The sequence below is a fragment of the Protopterus annectens genome, chromosome 10.part0 (genome assembly GCF_019279795.1).
Source record: "Protopterus annectens isolate FY-2018-M chromosome 10.part0, PAN1.0, whole genome shotgun sequence".
Lineage (NCBI taxonomy): Eukaryota > Metazoa > Chordata > Ceratodontiformes > Protopteridae > Protopterus > Protopterus annectens.
Window position 1 is genome coordinate 1,650,668,876 of NC_056744.1, and position 24,812 is coordinate 1,650,693,687.

Here is a 24,812-nt window from a genome sequence, read left to right on the forward strand (position 1 = left end):
CAACCTGGGCTGATGATCCTTTTCAACTATGAAACGGGCCATGATGCACAGTGAAAAATACAGTGTGATGTCTGACTTATAAAAGTGAGTGGAAACAAACACAAATTAAAAACAAATAAATAAATAAAAGTTACATACATGCCATGATGATAGACCTTCATAATCCATGCCCGTACAACTCAACAGGTAAGACTAGTTGCTGTAAGAACTAATTTGCTCAGCACCTAAAAACTCTCCCAGGCTTTACCTCCTTCATTCTCCCATAATGTTCCACAGCTGTTGTTTTTTTTTGAGTTCTACATCTGACAATCAAGTCTGAACAATACCATACCATTGATCCAGTCTACCATGGATAATACAGACTATATACGGAACTAAACCTTTTAGAACTCATCTGGTCCCATGAAGCAAGGGTGACAGAAACTGGGAGGGTAAAGTGAAGTGGAGAGACAAATCTTGAAAACTCCTGATTATGTTAAGGACACAACTTTCATATACTACAGTATCTAATTAATTAATTTCAGCATAGAGCTCCTAGTTCATAGTCTTGGATGGCATCAGGGTGGAATCCCTTTGATGATTGCAGATCCAATGTTAGACCAGGACCATAAGATCACACCCAGTTTTCTATGTCTTGTGAAAATATGCGAAGAAGCCTAAGTTGCAGGTCAGAAGTACCCACTCCCAAGAAGAGTGAGGCTTTATGTTTCAGCGACAATTATTATAACAACACACAATACATTCAGAATGCCACATAAATAACATTAATGTTGATACTTTCTGTCCCAATTTATGATGTGCAGGGGAGACAAATAAATTGATCATCTTGCCTGACTGGCTTATTCTGTCTAGGTAAAAGCACATATACTTGTCTACATCTAGGGACTATAAAAGATATTCCCATGTACTAGAGTACTGTGGGTAAAACAGACAAATGAGTGGACCAGTGTAAGTTAATTTATGTGGGCTTCCTTTAGCATGAATGACAGACTGGTGCATAAGGGCACCTTCTTTTATTTACTTATTTATTTATTTGATTTTGTTGACCAAGAAAGTCCACTGGGCTGAAATGAACCCATTTTCAGTGGAGCCGTGGGGAGAAAAGCTCCATAACAGAATACAAGACAATAGAAGTTGGATAAACAAGAGTTTCTGAAGTGATAAACATTTCATACAATCAGGAGAAATACTTGGAACTTAGTTCAACTAAGTCGCAAGAAGTTATGAAATCAACTTTGATTCATATCAAGGTATCCAATGTATACAGTGTTTAACATAGAGACAGATAAGCCATACAGATATACATTTATATAGTACATTTTTGACAGACTATGCAGAGTCTTCTTTAAGGAAGGTCAGATGTGGAGGTTTTAACACTTGTAGCTTGAAGTCCAGAAATCCCCCTGATGGAAGTAATAGCTACTAGGAACAATGTTTTGAAGTTAGAAACTTTAGATCTGCATAGTTGCTGACTCAGATGGAATTAGCTTTTTTGAGTACAAAACTAACATCTTATGGAGAATGAGAATTCCCATGGGAGACAGCTAATCAAAAAGATACCTTTTAATTACGACTTCTTCTGACTTTAGAAACAGAGAAAACGTTTAGACTAAGATGGACGTTGAAATAGCTAGTAAATTAGCTCGACAAGAGGAAGAGCTTAAACCAGAATTGCAAATTATGTTTAAATATTCAAAGAAGGATGAAGCTAATGCTGAAAACACTTAAATATAGCAAATATGGCCCATTTACAAGAATAGGTCAACCTGGCATTAAGCTTCTGGCCACAAGTAGGGATCTGTACCACCCTTTCTTGGAAAACTGAGTCACTGGTCTTAAGATGGTGAGACCAGAGCAAGGGAAACACTTATTGAGGGTAAAATGGAGCTATAAGAATAATTTGTTCTTGTACTCCTTGCTTAAGGTTTTTTGGAATAAGGGGGTGTGTGAAAACTGTACATGAGACCTGGATGCCATGTATGGACCACAGTGTCCCTTATATTCTGCTCTTTAAGTAGGGATTAGGGAGAAGAAGCTGCACTTGGTGTTGGTCAAGGAGGCAAAAATGTAACAACAAGGCTTAACAGTGAAAGACAGTCTTCACTGAATGATTTAGGGACCATTCATATGGCACCAGTAAGCGATGGCTGCACCTGTCTGCAAGAGAAATGGCTTGTTCAGAATTGATTAACACTATGAAAAAGCAGTGAGATGAAGTGATCAATTCCCAGCGCTTCATGGCCTCACAAAAGAGAGAAGAGGAAGATGTTCCTCTTTTCTTAATATACCACAATACTACCATGTAATCTCAGGTGTTACACTTATTACACAGTATGACAGCAACAGATGGGCCACCCTCATGTCCAAAAGGTTTATGAGCAAGCTGATCCCTGTCTGTAAGTATGCCATTAGACTACTTACTAGCAATATATGAAAATAACACCAAGGTCTGACCTGAGCCCAGGGTGCAATAGTAAGTTTGATAAAAGAACAATGGAGAATAACACTAGCAACAAAGTGCAATATTAAACTGATTTGTAACACAGAAAAAGCCTGGGACCATTTTCAAGGCCCAAACTTGTTCAGCAGCAAGTAATATCTGGAGAACAAAAGCAAGTGAAGAGCATTATGGGAGAAGAAATGAGCTAAAGCCTGGGAAAGCTTTTAGCTGCCAGTCAGACTAGTCTCTGCAGCTACTAGTCCCACCTGCTAAGTAGATGGTTTACATCATATTAAGATACAAAATAACTGTCAATCTTGTACAAGTATTATAGTGGAAGACCATTGTGAGGAACCTAATAGTGAATGCACTCACAGACACATACAAGCACACACACACAAGCACACACTCACACACACACACACACACACACACACACACACACACACACACACACACACACACACACACACACACACACACACACACACACACACACACACACACACACACACACACACACACACACACACACACACACACACACACACTTTGTATAAAGACATTTTTAACAGAACGTATTATGAGTCCGGGAGGCTTTAAGTTAAAAAAGCATAACATTTTTGTTTTAAAAGACTCTTAGATATAATCAACACCTACAAAACTGCAATGAATCATGATGTATTGTCACTTAGTAAAGCTACTTCTCCATTACTTGTAATGTAAAATACAGAAACCTGATCTCACCACGATGTAGTCAGTTAACGAGCTGAAATGCAAATACTGTTCCAAAATACAATCAGCAGCCGTAATAAAAGTATAAAACTCTTCTTTACTTCTTTACTTCTCCATTACCTTTGAAACTCTCTTCCAAAAAAAAAAAAGCTTTCAGTTTTGAGCCAAAAAGGTCCTTGATAAACTGTACCCAAGGATATTTATGATGTGAACTTGCCTTCTTCATAGGGGGCAAGTCCAGTTCTAAACAGTAAATCAGGACTATTTCCACTGGGAAGCCCATGACTCTGGTGGGATAGAAGTCAGAAGTAAATACAGTGCTTGGGCCATGAGCCAGATCAAAGTAGGAGAGGAAGGCAATGCATGCAAGACACAATTCACTTTTAAAAATAATTTTATTTTAATTCAATTTAATTATTTATCTATTAATTAGCATTTGTTCACAGGTTGGTATTAGGCTATCGGCCCTAGGGCCTATACAAGCCTAGCCATAACAATTCCCTGGCTATTTCTTCCCACACTATTTACTTCCTTGGACTCCTGTCTAGCAGGGCGACTGACGTGATCCCCGGGGTGAATTTCCTTTCTCCAATCCAATCGTCAAGGTTCCTTTTGAAGAGGGCCAAAGAGGCGCTCTACTTGACATGTATGGGCAGTCTATTCCAGAGTCTGGGGAGTCTCTGGGTCAGGAACCTATCCCTCCAGCATGTTTTGTTTATTGTGATGACAAGGTTTAGATCCATGGAGCGTGTGGCTCTAAGGGATTGTGATTTAGCATGTCCAACAGTTCTGGGTTTGACATGGCCTTGTATGTTAGGCAGAGATCGCCTCTGACTAGACGATATGTGACAGAGTATGGTTGGAGTTTTTTTAAGGTGGTCAGCGTAGGGTATCTGCTTTAGGCCTGTGATTCTTTTAGTGAGGTATTTCTGCGGCCTTTCCAGTTGTTGCAGATGTCTTGAGAGGTACATACCAAACGAGGCATTGTATCCTATAATGGGTCTAATGAGGGATGAGTACAGTGGGACAATGACCTCCTTTTTCTGAATGAAAAGTCCTTAGTGATGAGGTGTGCCACATAGAAGGATTTCCTGACTGTTGTGGTGATGTGGTTATCGAAGGTTAGACCACTGTCCACCTGTGTCCCTAAGTCTCTTATCACACTTTTGTTGTTTAGTGTACTGCCACCTATGTTGTAATTCACGGGTACATGTTTTTTCTCAAAGGGGATAACTATACATTCATTGGCACTGCGCTTGAGCCCATGGCTCTGGCACCAAGCATCTGTTTCTGTAAGGCCCTTTTGTAGAGTATCCATATCACTTGGGGATTCAATAATGGCTACCAGTTTGCAGTCATCTGCAAACTTTGTTAGCCAGAGTCCTTTAATGTTGGCCTGTACTTCAGAGAAGTACATGCCAAACAAGAGCAGTCCCAGGACTGAACCCTGAGGTACTCCACTTGTCACTTGTCTGGAGCTGGATTTGGGGTCTGCTACTTTTACAGTGTGGGTTCTGTCAGTAAGCCAGTTGGCAACCCATCAAGTGACGTAGGGATTAATGCCCAGCTTAGTAAGTCTATCTATGATTCCAGAGTGGAGGATGGTGTCAAAGGCTTTGGCGATGTCCAGATAGGCTGTGTGAACTGCCTTACCCTTGTCCACAGCTCTGGAAACTGATTTGAAGAAGTCACAGCTCTGGAAACTGATTTGAAGAAGTCAATCAGGTTCAGGAGACAAGATCGTCCCTTCACGAACCCAAACTGGCTGGGGTCCAGTGTTTAAAGGTTGCCAGTGTCTTTGTTTATAAGTTCCATGATAATACGTTCAATGGCCTTGCAGATCAGGCTTGTCAGACTGATGGGGCAGTAGTTCCCAGGTTCCAAGGTGGATCACTCCTTGTGGAGTGGGATAACTGTAGCTGTGCGCCACTCAGTGGGCACAAAGCCTGAGGTGAGGCTATGATTAAACATGGCACTTAGGTGAGGTGCCAGTTCATTTTGTAGTTCATGTAGTACACAGCCTGGGATGTCATTTGGTCCCATGGATGCTGTATTCTTAGCTTTGGAGAGTGCGTTTTTTACCTGTGTGGCCGTTATTACTGGAATTTGGCAATCTTCCGGTATTGAGATGCGCCGCTTAGGGGGTGAAGTTGGCACTGAAATGATCTGCCAGGATATTGGCAATATCCTTGGGATCAGTATATTTAATGCCATTCTGTTGTAGCTCAGAGCAGATCTGAGCATTGCCATTTAGATTCTTGACATAGTTATAGAATACCTTGTGGTTGTCTTTGGAATCTTTGGCAATTTTATTTTCATAACTAGCTTTGGAGGATTTTATGAGGGATCTCAGCTTCTTACTGGGGCTGGTAAGGGAGTTTTTTGCATCCTGGGATGTTCCTCTTTTCTGCAACAGTTTCTTCCTTTTGTTGTAAAGTTTGTTTATGGCAGGGGACCACCAGATTGGCTTCTTTTTTTGGAGGAGAGCATCTTGGTTCTATTTGGGATGGCACGATTCATGCATGAGTGGATGTGCTCGTACAGTGCCTTAGTGTAGGATTCAGCAGTCAAACTTTCAGTTCCCGTCTGCATGGGTGCCATGAAGTTTTTCACTTCTGACATGATTAGCATGAAGTTGGCCTTGGAGAAGTTTTTTATGGAGGCTTCCATACTGGGAGGTGGGGGTGGGATGTGGATGTTAAGGGTGATTAGCTTATGGTTAGACATGACCAATGAGGGGGTGACCATAGGTGTGGAGCATCGATTTCCCATGTTGGTAATGACCAGGGCTAGGATATTAAAGCCCCTGGTGGGACTATGGATTAGTTGATCGAAGGTGTTGGAATTTATGAATTACAAGAACCATTGGGCAAAGGTGTTGGTACATGGGTAGTTTTCCCAGTTAATGGCAGAGTAGTTGAAATCACCCAGTATTAGGGTGTTTGGTTGTATCTTAATGTTTTCCAGTATGTTAATGTTCACTGGGATAGTCCAACTGGGGGTGAGACCCCTTTCCACAGGAAAGTTTACAAAAGGTTACAGTAAGAGAAAGGGTCTATATTAAATTAACAAAATGGCAAAAGAGTAAATGCTCTTTCATCGACACATAAAACTCAAAACCACAAAACAGCAAAGTTACGGAACAGCGATTTTTTTAGCCCAGGGAAAATAATTGCTGGGCCGTACTTGGGACTTTGCCGTTTCCTCCACTGTGGTGTGATCTCGGAGTTGGTATATTTAAGTGGGGGGGGGGGGTGTAGCCATAGTCCCCCACTTTATTTTGTCTTTTTATATATATATATATATATATATATATATATATATATATATATACACACACACACACACATATATATATATATATATATATATATATATATATATATATATATATATATATATATATATATATATATATATATATTTTTTTTTTGGAGCAGCAATTTTTTTTCCCTGGGAAAAAAAAAATCGCTGTTCCGTAACTTTGCTGTTTTGTGGTTTCAGCATTTACCTGTCAATGAAAGAGCGTTCGCTCTTTTGTCATTTCCTTTATTTAATATAGACTCGAAGAGAAAGGAGTACAAGTCTGAACTGAGTACTAATCTGAAGGTAAGAGAGAAGCTGAAATTTTATTATTACACAGTTTGGAGAGAGGATCAAGTAGGGATGCTGAACATAAAAGCTTGCTTCTACAGTGTAAAAAAACTGCATATGCAGTACTAAAATACCCACGTTGCTATTCAATAACAACATCTTTGATTATTAATGCAGCAGTAGTTTCCAGTATATTCTATATTTGAACAGTGTGAGGTCTCAAACTGAAGTCTAGGGGTAGTCTTATGATACTGAATGACACATTTAGGTCTGTGGTGCTAAATAACACATCAGGGGTGCAAAACATTTCACGTCAGACTAAAAAAAAAATAGGCTCATTTCAACCTATGTGGTTACAAATTACATCTGTAATTCAGTTTTTTAAGTGGGTCCATTGTGAAGGAGGCTAGGCCTGTGACAAAGGATGGTGCATGTTATACCTATATCTTAATAAACATTCATATTTATATGTGTGCATAACATATATTATATTGTACCATACATATTTACACACACACACACACACACACACACACACACACACACACACACACACACACACACACACACACACACACACATATATATATGTTATAGACAGTTGGTCAAATGTTCCAGCTGTTGAAGAGGAGAAAAAACTGGTACAGCTAATTAGGAGTCAGACGATCACATGCAAGTTTTTTTTTTCTCTGTGCGAGACTGTGGTACACTGGGGATCGTGGAATTTACCCCATCCCCACTATGTTGTGATCTCAGAGTCAGTATATATAATTGTCAGTATGCATGGGAGTGCAGGAAGGGACTTGTTTTTCGATTAGCTGGTGACCGACCATTTATGCTCAATTACTTGTCATTCAATCATGTAATTTTTTCAATCTGGAGTCATTTTATATATATATATATATATATATATATATATATATATATATATATATATATATATATATATATATATATATATAGATATAGATATATATAAATCACTCTCACCTATATATATATATATATATATATATATATATATATATATATGGGTCTATATGACTTGAGTCGACAGTTCATATGATCGACTGTTTATTTGGTCGACAGTTCATTTGATCGACAAGCATTTGCCCCTTCCCCAATGTTGTGTGACCCTGAGTTGATGTATATAGTTAGGCACAGCCCCAGTGGGGGTGAAGCCCCCCTAAAATGCTTGTCGATCAAATGAACTGTCGACCAAATAAATCATATGAACTGTCCAAGTCATATAGACCCATAGATATATATATATATATATATATATATATATATATATATATATATATATATATATAAAAATCACCTCATCACTAAGGGCTTTTCATCCAGAGAAAAGGAGGTGATTGTCCCACTGTACTCATCCCTCATTAGACCCATCATAGAGTACAACGCTCCATTTGGTATGTCTCTCACAAGACATCTGCAACAACGGGAAAGGCAGCAGAAACACCTCACTAAAAGGATCCAAAGCCTAAAGCTGATGCCCTATGCTGACCGACTAAATAACCTCCAGCTATGCTCTGTTACATATCGTCTACTCAGAGGTGATTTCTGCTTAAAATACAAGGCCATGTCAAACCCAGAGCTGTTAGACATGCTACACTTAAAGACATCCCAATCCATCAGAGCCACACGCTACAGGGAGGGACCTAAACCTTGTCATCACAATGGAAAAAACATGCTGGTTGGATAGGTTCCTGACCCAGAGACTCCCCATACTCTGGAATAGACTGCCCATACATGTCAAGCAGAGCGTCTCCTTGGCCCTCTTCAAAAGGAACCTTGATGACTGGATGGGAGATAGGAAATTTACCCTGGGGATCACGTCAGTCGCCCTTCTAGACAGGGGTCCAGGGAAGTAAATATTGTGGGAAGAAATAGCCAGGGAATTGTTATGGCAAGGCTTGTATAGACCCTAGAGCCAATAGCCTAGTACCAACCTATGAACCTATATATAGATTTTTTATATATATATATATATATATATATATATATATATATAAAAACACACACGCACACATACAATAAAAAAACCTGACAAGTTAAAAACCGAAGGCATTCTTTGCCAAAGTCTTCTTGTGTGGTGTTACAGAGAATAATTTCTTCAGTTTTCTGGTGCCTGCACAAAGATAGGTCTTGTTTCATCTGGGTACAATTCTAGAAAAATACATCCATTCAACATCCATTCATGAAGGATTTGCTGGTGCCCTAATCAAGTGGTGAGGCAGGACATTCCACACAGATGGGCTGTAACAGGCCATTAGATCCATCCCTTACTCTACATCAATACCCCAGGCTTACATACCCCCCCTGAAAAGCTAATACAAGCAGGCTCCGCCATTTGTTTATGTTCCACATCAACATGGCACTCTCTGTAATTTGATTCAGGAGTCCAAGCATCCAAATTAGCTCGAAAGCCCTGATGTCAGTTATCTATGGAATCATTTCCTTTATCTTGATATGCCTTCTGCTGCAGACACCCTTTAGTCAACAATTATATGCATGGCCTCCACTTGGTTTGTCTATTGCAGTTGTGGTCAAGGTTTAGTTTTTGGCTGAATGCTTGAATAGTACACCCAGACTGACCATATAGGCATAGTCTCTTTTAAAGTAATGGTCTTGAGGATGCTGAATCTCCCCATTATGCCACTGTAGTTCTCTCATGTGAAATCTTGCTAGAGGAACCATAGAGGAACCATAAAGGTGGTAGAAGTCATGCACCCCAGGATCCACAGGTATGACTATGCTATTTTGGGTCATGACTTTGGAAGAACTGTGTTAGGGAGCTCATTTTGTCCCCATGTAGGTATACCTTCTGACTAGAGAAGTCCAGCAATGTCCTTAATAAGATTAACTTCTCAGAGAAATCAAGAGGCAAAGAGGTAAAATGGTAATGGATGGGAATATGGAAGAAGGTGGAGGCACAGAAGTGAACACATGGTTATTTTTTTAAATTCTGGCATTTCAAGAACTTGTTTAGACTTGACAAGTCAAGAAGTGGCCTCTAGGGCTTGTCCAGTCTTGGTAACAGAATCAGTCTTGAGTAAAAGCCTGTCCGTCCTTCTTCCTTTAATACCTTCTCTGTGGTTTCCCACTGAAGCAAGTTTTGTAGCAGTACTTACACCCAAAGCCTTTGGTCTCTTGCCTCTGATGGTATTCTCCTAAAAACTTGACAGGGACTACAACCTGTAGTTTTGACAGACCATCTGCAGCTCCTGCAATACCCATTTGTTTCCACTTATGTTTTTCCACTGGTTTTCAAGTAAAGCCAGCTGGCCCCCTATTTTCTTGTTGTACTCTATGGTTACATGATGGTGAAGACATCGATGCAATCATTGTTTGGGGAAGGGAGTAGTGCATATTGTAGTCATGGCTTCTCATGGTCTGTGCTTCTACCTTGTTTTTGTCCCTTTCCCACTTTTTGTTTGGAAAACTCTCCAGCTGCTTACTGTTCCCTAGCAATTGTAGCAAGGTCAGCTTTTAATAGGGCAAGTGCTACTCTATCTAGGAACAAAGGGATGTAACAGTTTATATCCCTCTTTCTGGAAAATTATAAGCAAGGAGTTCAAAGAGCTACTCCTTACCTAGGGGAGCACTGAGGAGTTTCATCTTGACATCTTCTGGCAGGGGCTGTATCTTCATTATTGTTAACTGTGTGACAGCAGCTCTAGATGTTGTATGAATGAATTCACTTGAAAGACATGCATCTGGAGCATTTTTCCCCAGGCCTCCTCTGAAAATATGCCCTGCCCTAGTTGGATTTTTCCTGTAAACAAATGTTTAACTAACTGATTAATTAACTAACTAATTAACATCATCATAGTCACACTTAACGTCAAGTCTGCCCACCTGAAAGTCAGGTTGAGTCCCAACTTTCTCCTTCAAATTCTTAAGGAACTCACACTGGTATCTAATCATACATGTGGAACAAATGCCAGCCCTTAATACTAGAGATGATGCTGTGAAAACCTTCTTCCTAGATCAATCCAATATTTTTAGTGTCATGATCATGTCATGGTCATTGGGAAGTGTACTTGACCAGCAGCAAGATGAGGCCCTTTTGTAGTATCCAAGGGCACCACTGCTGTATCAGGTATTGAGTTCTTACAGACATACTCGAAGGGAACCTGGGTCCTTAAAACTGATCTAGCATCTTAGGACCAAGGGGTTGAGAGTCAGGTTCCAGGAATACTGCAAGGAAGACATACTGCAGGATATCCAATACTGGAGGAATAGATAAAAGCTTCAGAATATCAGAACACAATCTGTACATCTCTTCTCAGCATCTGAGAACTCCATAGCCCCCCTAGTGGAAATGTTCTTTCAAAAGAGAGAAAGTAACTGCAAATAAGATGCAGTCTGAGGGAGATGCAGAGGACAGGGTGTTTTCAATGTTGTAGACCTATCTGACAGGAGAAGACATATGAAATCTGTATTCTAGATCTTTCTTCTATGACTTGGAGGATTCCAACTTCCAACTGGGAGAGAATTCACTCTTTCTCAGAAATGACAGTTTATCAGTTCTAAGCTGCAACCTTTGCATAAAGGTGAAAAAGTACTTAATCAACTTATACCAGTCCTGTGAGGGAGCCTGGGGGGTGATACAGAATTTCTTGGTACCAGAAAAACTAGCGGTGACAGGAAACCTACAGAAGTAGTCTGTGGTCTGGGTATCTATGGCCTCAGTTTAGTATGCATAACAATTTCTGGTACGTGGGTGGGAGTTCCAGACCCCATAATGATTAGAGATATCCATGCATACTGATATTATAGGTACACCATCCTCCACAAAGGTTTCCACAAAATTGGTGTCAGATCCACAATGTCTGAGGTACAGAACGTGGACCAACAGCAGAAAAGAGAGTCTTCTGCCAAGAAGGATGTGCTAGGATCTGAAGGTATGGTGGACTCCAGGGCGGCACTGCCAGAGGCCTAAATAATTGCAGATATATGAAGCCAGATGCTGCAAAAACACTTCTCTGGGTCTGATGCCCTCAGAACTTTTAAGACCCACTTTGGATGAAGAATCAGCTCCTCGTGCCCATATTTCATTCTAATAAGGCCACTTCTCCACAAACTTTTTATTTTTGAGCAGGATGTCCACAGCAGAAGACTGCTGCATATCTTGAGGCATGGAGGTTTGTGGGAATGAGGCATGTAGCTTCTTCCTACTGAGATAGGAGAAGTAATTCTCTGCTCAGGTTGCTTTTGCTGAAATGTGCATAATGATACTGAAGATAACATTGTGAAAAAGACCTAGAAACAGGATGCACCGTACATGGAAGTTTCTGTGTTTAGTCTACCTCATACATACGCACTTAGGTTTTCTTGGGAGGACACACACCACTGATACAAGTCACATCTGACCTAATCCCCCAATAATACAACTTTACAGAATACAGTAAAACATAGAAATTAGTTCCTAAATGGAATACTTGTGTGTTAATCCTGGAAAGTACAGGCCAAATTGTCCATCTGATGATGATGAGGATGATGATTATGATATTCACAATGTAAATAATATTACAGTGAGAAAGATCTAAAGATTGTGTGGGTGGACACCTACTGAAGATGACCCATGGAATCCGACATCTGCCTAGCTAGGTGGAGGGGAACAAAGATCTTGAAGTCAGATGGATGTTTGGCCTTCTGCAGCTGAAGTCCAGCTGCCATGACTATGGCATAGTCAGTGAACCATACAAACATCTTTTTTTACCTTCACAGTTCTATGATCTCACAGACTTCCTGCATAATTACTAACTAAACATGGGAGTGAATAAATATAGACCAAGTACTCCAGTTTTTGCTGAACTCGGTGTAATAATACTCATGTACCACCATCTGTGCTGCTTACAGGGCACGTAACCAAACATAAATAAATTACACAAAATCGTACCCTCATGGGATAACACCCATTTACCCCATCTGTTCTGCTTATAAAGCATTCCACAAAACATAAACAACAATGGTGGTACCTTTGTGGAATATCATCCACATACCCAATCTGTGCTTTTACAGAACATTTCTACAAACATTAACAAATTACACTAGCTGGTACCCTTATGGGATAATATCCAAGTATCAAATCAGTGCTGCCTATACAATATTCCACCAAACATCAATGAATTACACTAGTCAGTACCTTGTGGGTAATACCCATGTACCCCCATCTGTGCAGCTTACACAGCATTCCCACAAATATAAATAAATTACACTGGTGGTATCCTCATGAGATAATACCCATGTACCCAATCTCTGCTGCTTACACAGCCTTCCCACAAATATAAATAAATTAGACTGGTGGTATCCTCGTGGGATAATATCCTTGTACCCCATCTGTGCTGCTTACACAGCAGTCCCAGTGCCACAAATTCTATAAATAAATTACACCAGTGGTATCCTTGTGGGATAATACCTATGCACCCCCATCTGTGCTGTGTACACAACATTCCCACAAATATAAATAAATTATACTGGTGGGATCCTCATGGGATAATACCCATGTACCCCCATCTGTGCTGCTTATGCAGCATTCCCACAAATATAAATAAATTACATTGGTGGTATCCTCATGGGTTAATACCCATGCACCCCTGTCTGTGCTACTTACAGAGCATTCCCACAAATATAAATAAATTACCCTGGTGGTATCCTTGTGGGATAATACCCATGTACCCCCATCTGTGCTGCTTACACAGCATTCCCACAAATATAAATAAATTACACTGGTGGTATCCTCATGGGATAATACCCATATACCCCATCTGTGCTGCTTACACAGCATTCCCACAAATATAAATAAATTACCCTGGTGGTATCCTCATGGGATAATACCCATGTACCCCTGTCTGTGCTGCTTACAGTGCATTCCCACAAATATAAATAAATTATTTTGGTGGTATCCTCGTGGGATAATACCCATGTACCCCCATCTATGCTGCTTACACAGCATTCCCACAAATATAAATAAAATTATACTAGTGGTATCCTCATGGGATAATACCTATGTAACCCCATCTGTGTTGCTTAAAATTACTTTTGTGGGATAATACCCATGTACCCCATCTGTGCTACTTACAAACCATTCCCACAAATATGAATAAATTACACCCATGGTATCCTCGTGGGATAATACCCATGTACCCCTGTCTGTGCTACTTACACAGGATTCCCACAAATATAAATTACACTGGTGGTATCCTCTTGGGATAATACCCATGTACCCCTGTCTGTGTTACTTACACAGGATTCCCACAAATATAAATTACACTGGTGGTATCCTTGTGGGATTATACCCACATACTTCCATCTGTGCTGCTTACACAGCATTCAACCAAGATTAAGCTGGTGCGACTGTTGTAGAAGTGTCTGTGATTCGCACACAGCTGACTTTTTATTGCCAAATAAACAGCTTATACAATGACACTTTCTCTGCAATGAAGCAATCATCTGTATGAATAAAGAATGCTCCGGATGGGTTTGGAGAGAACAGGCTCTGGTACATAGCTCTCAAACGTCAGTCATTTCAAAGAATGCTCTTGATTTTGCCTCACAATTTGATTTGTTTATCAAGAAATATGTGGCTTTCTGACCAATTGTTGAGGACTGCAGTCATTAAATAATGACAGACATTTCAGTTTCAATTTCATTTCTTTAGAAAGTGCTCACTAATACAAACCATTACTCTAGCAACCTTCTAAATATATAAGGGCAATATTGAAAATCTGTCCCTGATTTTGGACATTTGTCCCCCATTACATCTTGTCTCATCAACAAACCTCAGAGTCCCTCCAGGAAATGAAACTTAGTTTCATCTCTTCCAAGGCTATGACTTAATAGTAACTCTGCCAGACAGAGCTGTCACACTTTAGCAGATCTTAGTACTTGTAAAATTTACAGTGCAGTCATTTTTTCCCTCCCCTTTTCAACTGTAACCGTGTACACAATAATAACAAAGAAAGCACCAAGATGTCTGAACTTAAATGGTGTGAAAGAGCTCTTATCAAAGGTTTAAGGATAAAGATTTTGCAAATGCATCTGTTGCTAAAACATCCCAGTTTCAAATAAGTAGCACAATATACTGTGGCAAGAGAAGGATAAAAGTTCCAAGGTACAACTTGAGTCCTCAAGCTAAACAGGACTAGAGCTACATTACTGACATAGGGAGAATGTGGAGACCACAACTCAAGTGAGAGCATTGCCCCATAACCAGCATGTTTCAGGTTCATAACATCTTAATATTTTGAACAAATCAAATATCTTTATCACATTTCTGTAAGAAATGTATTATCTGGCAGGAGTCCAACACTATACACCTGTGGAAGATTCACTTTTGCAGCTGTGAAAAACACTTGTGTAGTACATATTATTTTCAATCACTTGTCAGAAAATACACACAAATCAAAGGTAAGTTCATTTATACTTACAATGTTTCTGACACAGGCACACAGAGTAATAAGTGAACGACTAATTAGAAGTACATTACTTAGTGATTTTTAAACTGTTCCTATATTTTTATCACAAATGTTTCTCTACTTTGGATGCTATGCTACACAGTTTTCTTTCCAAAGCAAAAGTTGTACAAAAGGAGAAAATAAAAGCGTACTTACTGTTAGCGAACCAGTACGGTCCTGATGTACAAGCTCTAAGTTATTGTTTAAGATCTTCTCTGTGGTCGTGACATCATTTTCAGTGCACTTATGTTTTTTTTCTACAATTTCAAAAATATGCTCTTCTTCATTCATAAGTTGCTGAATGAGATTTTGTTCCTTATCATGGAGAAACTGGTGCAGTTTTGCAAATGTTTGCTTTATGTATTGTACCAAATTCAAAGCACCTTCCTAAAAAAACAAAGAGAGAAAAAAATAGACTGCACAATTCTACACTACAGTATCAGATGCATGCATGCATTTTCATTATGTAGCAGATACAGGAGAGGCCAGCCCACTGACACAGAGGAAACGTTACTGCGTCCAGCTGTGTTAAACAAGGGCTTGGACCAAGCCTACACCTGCAATGATGGTTCAACCACATAGATTGCTGTCCTCTCTGGAGGTGTAGGAAGATACACATTCAGCATGACGTTTACTCAGACTATAACATAATTACTACAACATGGTGACTGAAAACTCTGGTACAATAGCTAGGAAGGGAGAAACATGATGTCAAGAGGCAAGGAAGAAGTGTCTAACTGGGTGACATAAATTACTGCTTTTTAAAATGGCTCGAGCCAAAATTGTCCCTCACTTATGACATATAAAAAGGAGGAGGTATTAATACTAGTCCCACTCGAAAAGTCAGAGCCTTTGCTGGGACAGAGGTTAGAAGAAAGTGCACTGCTTGGGACACAAGCCATGTCAAAAGTGACAAAGGAATGCATGTATGCGAGATCCAGTTCTCATTATAAATGAGAAGATAAGCGGGCTGTTGAATAATATACTTGAGTCTGTGAATTTTATATCTATCTCTGTGTGTGTGTGTGTGTGTGTGTGTGTGTGTGTGTTTGCTTTTTAGCATATCCTTTTATTTGTAAATATGTTTTATGCATTTCTTATGTGATCCTATACACCTGGGCTGTGCCTGCAAACAGTCTAATAAAATCAGTGCACTATCTCTGTTAACAAATATAAATAAATAAATACAATTAATACAATTAATAAGTTCATGTCTACAATGTGAAAAGCAACACCTTCAGGACTGAAATATGTGCTGCAATATTATTAAGACAACAGTAACTACAAATTCTGTAACAGGCCAGTATTAGGTCCAGGTTTAAATTCTAGAAGTAGTCATGTGACTTGGAAAAACTCGTGTGGGTCTGTAATGTTAGAGAACACATCTGTGATATAAACCTAGTTTAAGTCAGACTGAAGAGTTACAGAAGAAATACGATATACAAAATGACTCACATTTGCTTATGGAGATAAGAAACAAATCTCTAATATGCAATCACTCACATGGGTATACAGTGATGAAAAACAGACCTGCCATACTAATAGGTACAAGGGACCGAGGAATATATTTATATACTGTAAAATTCCAAGAAGATGCCAAAGGCAGGACAAAAATAAGCCATAAACTAAACTATTGCCTACTTCACTGCAGTTGAAAATAAAGCAAACCTTTTTAAGTGATAAGTTCGTACAACTTTTTCAGTTTACAGGCCGCCTTTTAAGAAACAAGAAAGTCAAGGATTGTAGGCCTCTCCCAGGCTGAGCTTTCAACTGTAAAACAGTTACTATCACAAGGTATAATCCAGAAGCATAGCTGGTTCAACCAGCACCCTCAGAGTGGTACTATGAACCAGTCCCCCCCCCCATCAGTTCTTCAAGTGAAGAGCAAAAAATACACTTCACTGTAATAAGCTGAGCGATATATTATAAAGTCTTGACTTATAATGCATCATTAAGCGATTGGCTTATTACAGTTATAGATCTATGCCCCCCCAGCTCTTCCTCCATCTACAGGCACAACAACCAGGTGCCACATTGTGCGAACACACCTCCTTCCCTTCTGCACCAGTCATTCAGTTCCCGTTTCTTTGTCCTGATCCCAATTCATCAACATAATTGAGTCTTTTAAACTATAACACACTGTTTGCTACAATTTATACCCTGCCTGCAATGAACCTGTTGAGACAAGGGAACAGGTTGTATGGTTCCCTGTCCCACCAGATCCCACTGGACCAGATGAAAATGATGTGGTCATCTCTTGCCAAACAGGGAAGGAAAGGGTTAACCCGAGGAACAGAGGAATCTGGCCCAGGGGTGGGGGCGGGGGTGGGGGGCTGGATGTCAGACACAGGCAGATTTATCAGGAAAATAAGGATTTTGGTTTTAGGAGTTCCAAGTGAGTTTATCTTGGAAAATACACTTAGACTCCCTCTTACGTCTAGCAGGCTATCTAAGCTGCCTACAGACAAAAGAAGATTTCAAAGGATATTTCCTCTAGAACTTAGGCACCAGAGAAACAAAACTTTGTTTGAGATCCTGTATAACCTTGCCCATATCCTGCAGGATTTTAAACAGTTCTGCAGCAGCAATACAAAAAAGATTCTGGTTGTCTAACAGAATCTAAAAGTTTGGCCTTAATGTCCTCAGGTAAAACCTGCAGATGCAACCAGGAATATCTCCTCACAACAGGTCTAAATGCAGCTGCTCTAGGGGAGGCAGCAGCTGCATCATAGCTGCATTTAATAGAGGGGTGGGCTACCTGAGAGGCAGAGCTCAGTAAAGAGAGAGCTTACGGTGTGAATCAGGCAAGTCACACAAACCTCTGCCCCCAGCTGAGATAAAACAGCCAGGACATAACTAGTCATGTTGGTCTGAAAATTAATGACCCTAAAAGCAAAAGTAGCAGAAGTACACACTTTTTTCCAGCATCTCTTCACAGCACGTCTGTCCTCGTCAGTCTGCTGAAACTTGGAAGAAGAAAGCAGTTTGGATGGCTTATCTGTGGACAGGGAAATAATACTTTATACAAATATTTATGATCCCAAGACGCTTTAAAAAAATCTGTCTGGCTTCTTAGAGGCCAGAGGTTGAGAGAAAGTAGCCTGTGATGATACTATAGAAGTGTCGAACAGGGCAGCTAAGACCAGAGGAAATGCAGAAGGTCTGGGTGAGTCCATTTGCAATACTTCTAATAACTCTTTTGAATCTCTGGGACCTGGGAACAATCATACGTAATGGGTCACTGTATCCCCAAAGGATAATTTCTCTAAAGGACGTTCAAGGGGAAAAAAGAATCTTTTTCATCAGAGTCCAACTTGTTATCAGAAGAATCAGAATCCCTAGGTCTCTTGGATGGGGTGGATGACCAGGGAACAGCAGCAGCAACAAGGACAGACAATCCCTGTGGGGGGCTTAAGATCCATAAGGACATTAAACACCCCTTGAGTAAAGTCCTGCCATTCTTTCTAAGGATCCTTAGCTACAGTTGCCACATATTTGGTTTTCAGTTTCTTTTTTAAAGCAACATCTGTCTTGACAAATCCAGGAGTTTCAGGCCCCTGCCTTGATTCAATTAAGGTACCAGACACCTCTTCCCTAACTAATATTTAGGGAATCCCCCTAGGCCTTTCATATATAATCTGACTGGCAGCAAAGTTCTGAGGATTAGGCATCCATACGTCCTATATGTACCTTACGGGGTGCACGTAGAACATACATCTGATGCGTGATGCCTGGGAGGTGTAAAGGCTTTGGTATATTGGCCAGACATTAGGTGATCCTCAGCAGGATATCGCAAGAGTAAAGAATACTGTAACAGTGATAAGGAAGGACTTCTTACCACAAAGGTAGATATTTGAGTATATTCACTGCTGCTGTCCTGGTGTATTAGATATCCTGCCTGCAGGTCGCTCACAGATGGCCAGATTTCCAGAATTATCCCTTCCAATAGTGAGATCAGCAGACTCCTTCCCACAACAACAATAAGGGCATTAGTAATACAAAACAGCCATCAGACAATGCCATCTTTAGACATTTCTTGGTTTGACTGTACCAGAAAGCTTGGCCTGAGTGAATCACAAAGGTAATATCAGGTCATTTCAGATGTCCCTAAATCTCCGTCTCTGGGAAGTGATGGCAAGAACAAGGATAGAGGGGGACCAGTAAGGGGATAAGATGGTAAGGAATAAGGTCAGACCCAACCTGACCTTAGAACACAATAGAAAGGAAATGAGATTGAAACAAGTGTGGAAATAATGACTGCATCAGAGAGTTTGCCTGAACAGCTACCACTTACGGTAAGTTCCTATCACACCTGTGCTGTTGTTCATCATTCTATTCATTCTTGTAGTCTTGATCTGCGAGTTGACTTCCAGGCATAAGACCAGGGAGACACTAATCATAAAAAGTGTATTATGAGACCAGACTTTACAGGATGGCTGAGGAATACCCTGCCCTGGCCCCAAGTGCCGCACCTATGTTGAAGTGTTTAAAACATGGGTATTCTGAAGTCCATGTGACTACTTCAAAAATAAATTGGGTACCGTCATCCAGAGGAACCATGTTATCACTGTAGTGGCACTTGTAGAATGAGTATTCCCATGCCCTGGGACCAATTTACCATAAGTAAGGCAGTAAAGAAGCCATTTTGAGAGTGTGCCCCTAATAACCGGTTTTCCCTTCCTTATCATAAACAAATGACATAAAAACTGTGTGTGTGTGTGTGTGTGTGTGTGTGTGTGTGTGTGTGTGTGTGTGTGTGTGTGTGTGTGTGTGTGTGTGTGTGTGTGTGTCTTTCAAGACATTTGTTACTGTTGGTTTACAGTTTGATTTCAGTTTTCTAATAATGTTTTTTTGGCAGCCAATAGCATCATACTTAATGCCTTACTACATCTAAACAATGCAGAGAATAGCCTCTGGAAAATGTGCCTGGCTGGAATGAGAAGTTAAATCCAGTCAGCTTCAACATTGCCAGGTTGGTGTTATGAAGGACCCTTTGTACTGAGTTAACTGACCCACATCCTGAGACAGCACTTTGGATTTCTCCCTTGTTGAGTTTTGCATGAGGGAGAACCATACTGGTTTGAGTTAAAACGGAGCACTGTTATGACTTGCGGCAACCTCTTTTGATCTTTTGCAAAATCCTGGGATCACAGGAATCCTGGGGATCAAAGTTAGGACAAGCATAGAAAAACAGCCCTGTCTGATTCAGGAAGAAGGCCTCTATTTTCCAAGATGCTGGAGCTGTTATTCTGTAGTAGAATTTTCCCAGTTGCTTTTCTGGTAAAGCAAAAAAGTCCGCTTCTGATCCATATCATTTGTTGCTTAAATCTAGAAAAACCTTCCTTGTTCAGCATCCATTCATTCATGAGGATTTAGTTGTGATCTATCAGCCTGCTGACCACTCAAGTTTTCCTGGTAGGGAATGTAGGGTGCCCTGAGATTCATGATTACCTCTTGAGCAATCTCCCAGGCCTGCGTTGATAACCTCAACAGGATTATAGAAGAGAGCTCCCCTTTTCTTACTGATATGCCATATGACAGTGACTTTGTCTGTGAGGACATGGACAGTTCCCCCTGTCCCCATCTATTTAAATGCTCTTAGACCTAAGACAACAGCTATCATTTCTCACATTTGCATGTTGCTTCTTCATGCTTTGATCCCATGAGCTCTGTACTTACATGGGTTTCTCCAGCTGAGGAGTTTGTGGTCACTGCTTGGGTATCTGTAGCAATCTGAAGACCATTCCCAAATTAAGCTGTAAATGTCCCTTCTGCCATGAGCTCTTTTTTTAAAGATGGGGGTATGGGATGCAGGTCTACAGAGACTGACTTCTGAAAACCATCTGAGCCTGAGGTAGCACTGCATATTTCTCATGTGCAGTCTTACTAGAGGGACCATAAGGATGTAAGAGATCATATATCGAAAGATCCTGAAGAATTCCCTTGCTGAGGTGGCTTCCTTCTTCAAGATGGTCAAAATGAAGATTGTCAGAAAGTGTGCTTTGTACACTGGTAAGCAGACCTTCTGTAGCTCTGTATTTAACAGTCCTCCAGGAAAACAACCATCTTCACTGGAGTTAAACTGAAATTGGTTAGGTTGATGAAAAGATCCACTTCCCTGAAATATTTCAGGTAAAGCTCAAGGTTTTGTAGATCTCCTATAGAGATAATGATTGAATGAGATAGTCGTTCAGATATGAAACTATATGGATGAATTTCGGCCTGCAAAAGGCTTACTACTGGAGCCAAGAATATGTTAAAAAAGGTTGGCTGCAGTAGACAAGCCAAAGGACAAAGAAGTGAACTGGTAATTCTCATCCCTTGAAGTGAACTTTATGAGCTTTCAGTAGTTCCTGGCAATAAGCGTATATGAGTATGTATGCCTCAGGTCTAGAAAGGCTTGTAAGAACAAAAGGAGGTGAAAAGCCTTGTATGGTCAACAATCTGAATTTTGGTATAATTAGTAATTTGCTCAGTTTTCAAAAATGCAAAATATGTCTTCAGGCATACTAAGTTGTGTGTCTTTGGTACTCTCTATATTCCATTTTGAACAATTATTTCATCAAAGATGGTAGTGAGGTTATCTGGCCCTATGGCACTGACAGGATGCCCACAAACATTGGCCTGCTTTGAAATTGTAATCTGTTCTATAACTTTTAAGATCCACTGGTACTGAGTTATCATGTTCTACTCTACAAATAATGCTAAATGCCCAACAATTCTTACTGTGGGAAGAAGAGGAAGAGGGCTCAGAGCAGGAGTGGGTTGGACTGATGGTTTTGGCACTCATTTCTGCTGAATTTTAGTGCCTGAGATTGTAAAAGGCTGTTTGTCAGACTAGATGGACTTGTCAGTTTTCTCTAATCTACTGAAAACACCTTTGTTAGGGGGAGAGGAGATTCTCATCCAAGGGTGAACCAGTGAGATCCATTTTCACACGGTCCAACAAGGACTGTGTTTTCCACCAAGTATGTCTTCAGCTTACGGATCCTGTCACTGCTGCCCTGCAATGTGCATTCACAAGCATGATAGCTACATTTTTTGGAGTGACTTTTCATACTGGGTCAAAAGAATATATAGCTCAAATATCTCCTGCTTCAGGTCGTTGTCAAACACGCCTTCTGCTTTAAGCTTCTTTTCCAGCAGTGTATGCTCACAAGCAAGCATCTGGGCATAGATTGCCCAGGCTATGAAAGCCAGGGTATCAGGTGTATAAAACATTCTCTAAAATCTGTTGAATATCCTGTTCTACTTGTCATTGGCAGTGGGGCTCCTGGATGGAGCCACAGAGGGTACCTTGCTGGAATTCAGGAACTGCAGGCCTAGATCAACTAAAGCATGCCTATGTAAAAAAACTTTTGGGAATTTTTGACCTTTTGCCGAATGCCAACATGCAGGAAAAAAAAGACTGGAAAAGCAGAAGAGTAAATCTTGAATATTGCTGTTCTCTTTTAAGCTGGGGGGCAAGGTCACCTGCTCCCCCCAAAAAAAAACTTATATATATTAACTTTAAGATTGCCACACCTTGAAGAAAAGGGATACTTGTGATAAATGGCCACCTCAGACTTAGTATCTGTAAGCCTGTTTTTTTTTTTTTTTGCCCAGTCTCTGTATTTCGGGTCTCACTCTAAAAGGTCATGACATTTCAAATGGTTACTGAAAGAGGTACAATATAAACAGTTATCCATGATGTGCTCCAGGCCATCAAGAAGCAGGCCAACTGACAGACCGAGGACATTGAAAGTCAGGCAACCATACTGGTCTGCACAGCAAGAAAGATCTTAAGATGGTGTTGACCAATGCCCCTCTTATAGCAGTGATGTCCTTATGATGCAGTGGGAAGGAGTCTTTCAAAGCCACTGAGGGAAAGTACAGTTGTGTAAAATGTTACCATAAATAGACCAGGGGGAGGACAGAGGGAGTGTATGCTGCAACAGTGAAGCAAAGGACATCTACTGTTATGGTAAGATTTTACAGAACTGTATTATGTCCTTCCATTCATGTGTTGCAGTATTCCTTACATCTGGGAGAGTGCCAAAGCTCAAGAAGAAACTTGGGAGGAGGAAGGACCAGTAGAACCCTCTAGGAAGCCATGAAGGATGGCCCTAGCAAAACCAGCTATAGCCCTGGAGATTCCATCCAACTTGTAGTGCTTGGTAAAGGTAAGCACAGAAGTCCAGGTAGCTGCCTCAAGAATAGAGGTAGTATCCAATCCCTTGAGGAAAAGAACCAGAAAAAGCCACAGCTTTAGTAGAATAAGCCTTAGAATAAGGAAGGCTCTTACTATGAAATGAATAACAAAAAGAAATAGCTTTAGAGAGCCAAGAATAAATAATTTGCTTGGATACAGCTAATCCTAGGGACCTAGGATGAATGGAAACAAAACTGATCAGATTTTCTAGTAGATTTAGTCTTATCCAAATAAAATCTGAGTTGTCTATGCACATCCAAAGTATGCAGCACCCTCTCACTATCAGATTATGGAGAGGGAAAACAGTAGGCAAATGAATACACTGATTAAGTGACAACTTATTAACCACCTTGGGCACAAAAGAAGGATTAGTACGCAAGGACACCCTGTCCTTTTGCAACACCAAAAAGTACAAGCCATAAGGGCTTGAAGCTCAGAAACCCATCTGGTAGAAGTAAGAGCCAACAAAAGAGCAGTCTTCCAAGAGCAAGGATGCTGAATCAGCAGGCTCGGAAGGAGCCTGAATCAACTTCTTCAAAACAAAGTTAAGATCCCAGGGAGGAGGAACATATTTCCTGGGAGGCCTAATATGAAGGACACCTTTAAGGAATTGTTTAGCTTCAAACCTAGAAGCTAAAGAAGAAGAAGTTAAATGCAGACAAGCAGAGACTGCTGATAAGTGGACTTTAACAGAAGAATAGGCCAAACTAGCATTGAGCAATTCACACAAATAAGAAAGTAACAAAGGAACATCCACAGTAAGTGGATCTAGTTTATGAGAGACACCAAAAAGAAAACCTCTTCCATTTGAATAAGTAGGATTTCCTAGCCTCCTGCAGGACCTTAAGCACATCCTCTGAAAAAAGGTGTCTATGCGGAATCAAAATCTTATCACCCACAGTGCCAGTTGAAGAGTGGACAGGTGCGGATGGATGAGAGATCCCTTGTCTTGTGTGAGTAGGTCCACCCAGTGAGGTAACTTGTGATGATTGCCCTTGGCTAAATGCAGAAGAAGAGGGAACCAATGCTGCCTCATCCAAAAGGAAGTCACCAACAAGATTTTGGGAGCGTCCTGTTATATTTTGAACAGGACCTTTGGAATGAGGGGAAGGGGAGGGAATGCATAAAGAAACATTCCCTTACAAGAAAAAGAAAAGGCATCAACCTTCAACACCAGAGGACCTGGGACTCTGGTGCAAAATAGAGGAAGTTGTCTGTTAAGAGGGGAGGAAAACAGATCAACTTGAAGAGTACCCCACTGGTGGACAATATCCAGAAAAACCCATCCCTGTGAACCATCCATTCATGGGATTGAGTTAAGGACCTGCTCAGAGTGTCTGCCACAAAGTTTTGACCTGAGGGAATGTAAACTGCCCAA

General features: G+C 40.5%; 1 protein-coding gene across 1 annotated transcript in view; it reads right to left on the bottom strand.

Annotated features, from left to right (window-relative positions):
- The window catches only part of LOC122814368 (zinc finger protein 729-like), a 600,102-nt gene that overhangs the window by 87,451 nt on the left and 487,839 nt on the right, over window positions 1-24,812 (bottom strand). Inside the window, exon 16 of the mRNA XM_044086953.1 lies at window positions 15,400-15,630. Within this exon, the coding sequence (XP_043942888.1) occupies window positions 15,400-15,630 (231 nt within the window). The remainder of the gene's footprint in view (window positions 1-15,399; window positions 15,631-24,812) is intronic.